Genomic DNA, 330 nt, shown 5'->3' with positions numbered 1-330 from the left:
CCCCCCCGTCTGCCCCTCTCTCCCGTGGGGTCCGTGGGGACGGGACTCACCTGCGTCTCGGTAAGCATCAGCGACGTGGCCACCTCGAAGCGCTTGGGCCGGGAGAGATACTTGTTGAGCTTGAACTGGTGCTCCAGTTCCAGCAGCTGCTGGCTGGTGAAGGCCGTGCGGGGCCGGCGGCACTTCCCCAGCAGGTTGGACTGCGCCTGGGCTGGGAAAGGAAAGGAGCGGCGGGGGGGAGCCCGGAGCCTCCCCACCGCGGCCGGGCAAACCCCGGGATCGGGGTGGGAAGGGGGGAAAGACAGGGGGGGGGGGGTTGAAGGGAGGATG

The 330-nt window shown here is 69.7% G+C and overlaps 1 protein-coding gene across 1 annotated transcript in view; it reads right to left on the bottom strand.

The window, feature by feature from the left end:
• Positions 1 to 330, bottom strand: part of MNX1 (motor neuron and pancreas homeobox 1) — a 3,343-nt gene that overhangs the window by 413 nt on the left and 2,600 nt on the right. The window contains exon 2 of the mRNA XM_010563038.1: positions 51 to 211. Within this exon, the coding sequence (XP_010561340.1) occupies positions 51 to 211 (161 nt within the window). The remainder of the gene's footprint in view (positions 1 to 50; positions 212 to 330) is intronic.

Source organism: Haliaeetus leucocephalus, unplaced genomic scaffold (assembly GCF_000737465.1).
Source record: "Haliaeetus leucocephalus isolate CR32 unplaced genomic scaffold, Haliaeetus_leucocephalus-4.0 Scaffold0, whole genome shotgun sequence".
Taxonomy (NCBI): Eukaryota; Metazoa; Chordata; class Aves; order Accipitriformes; family Accipitridae; genus Haliaeetus; species Haliaeetus leucocephalus.
The sequence above is the reverse complement of the archived record's forward strand: the minus strand, read 5'-3'. Positions and strand labels throughout refer to the sequence as shown.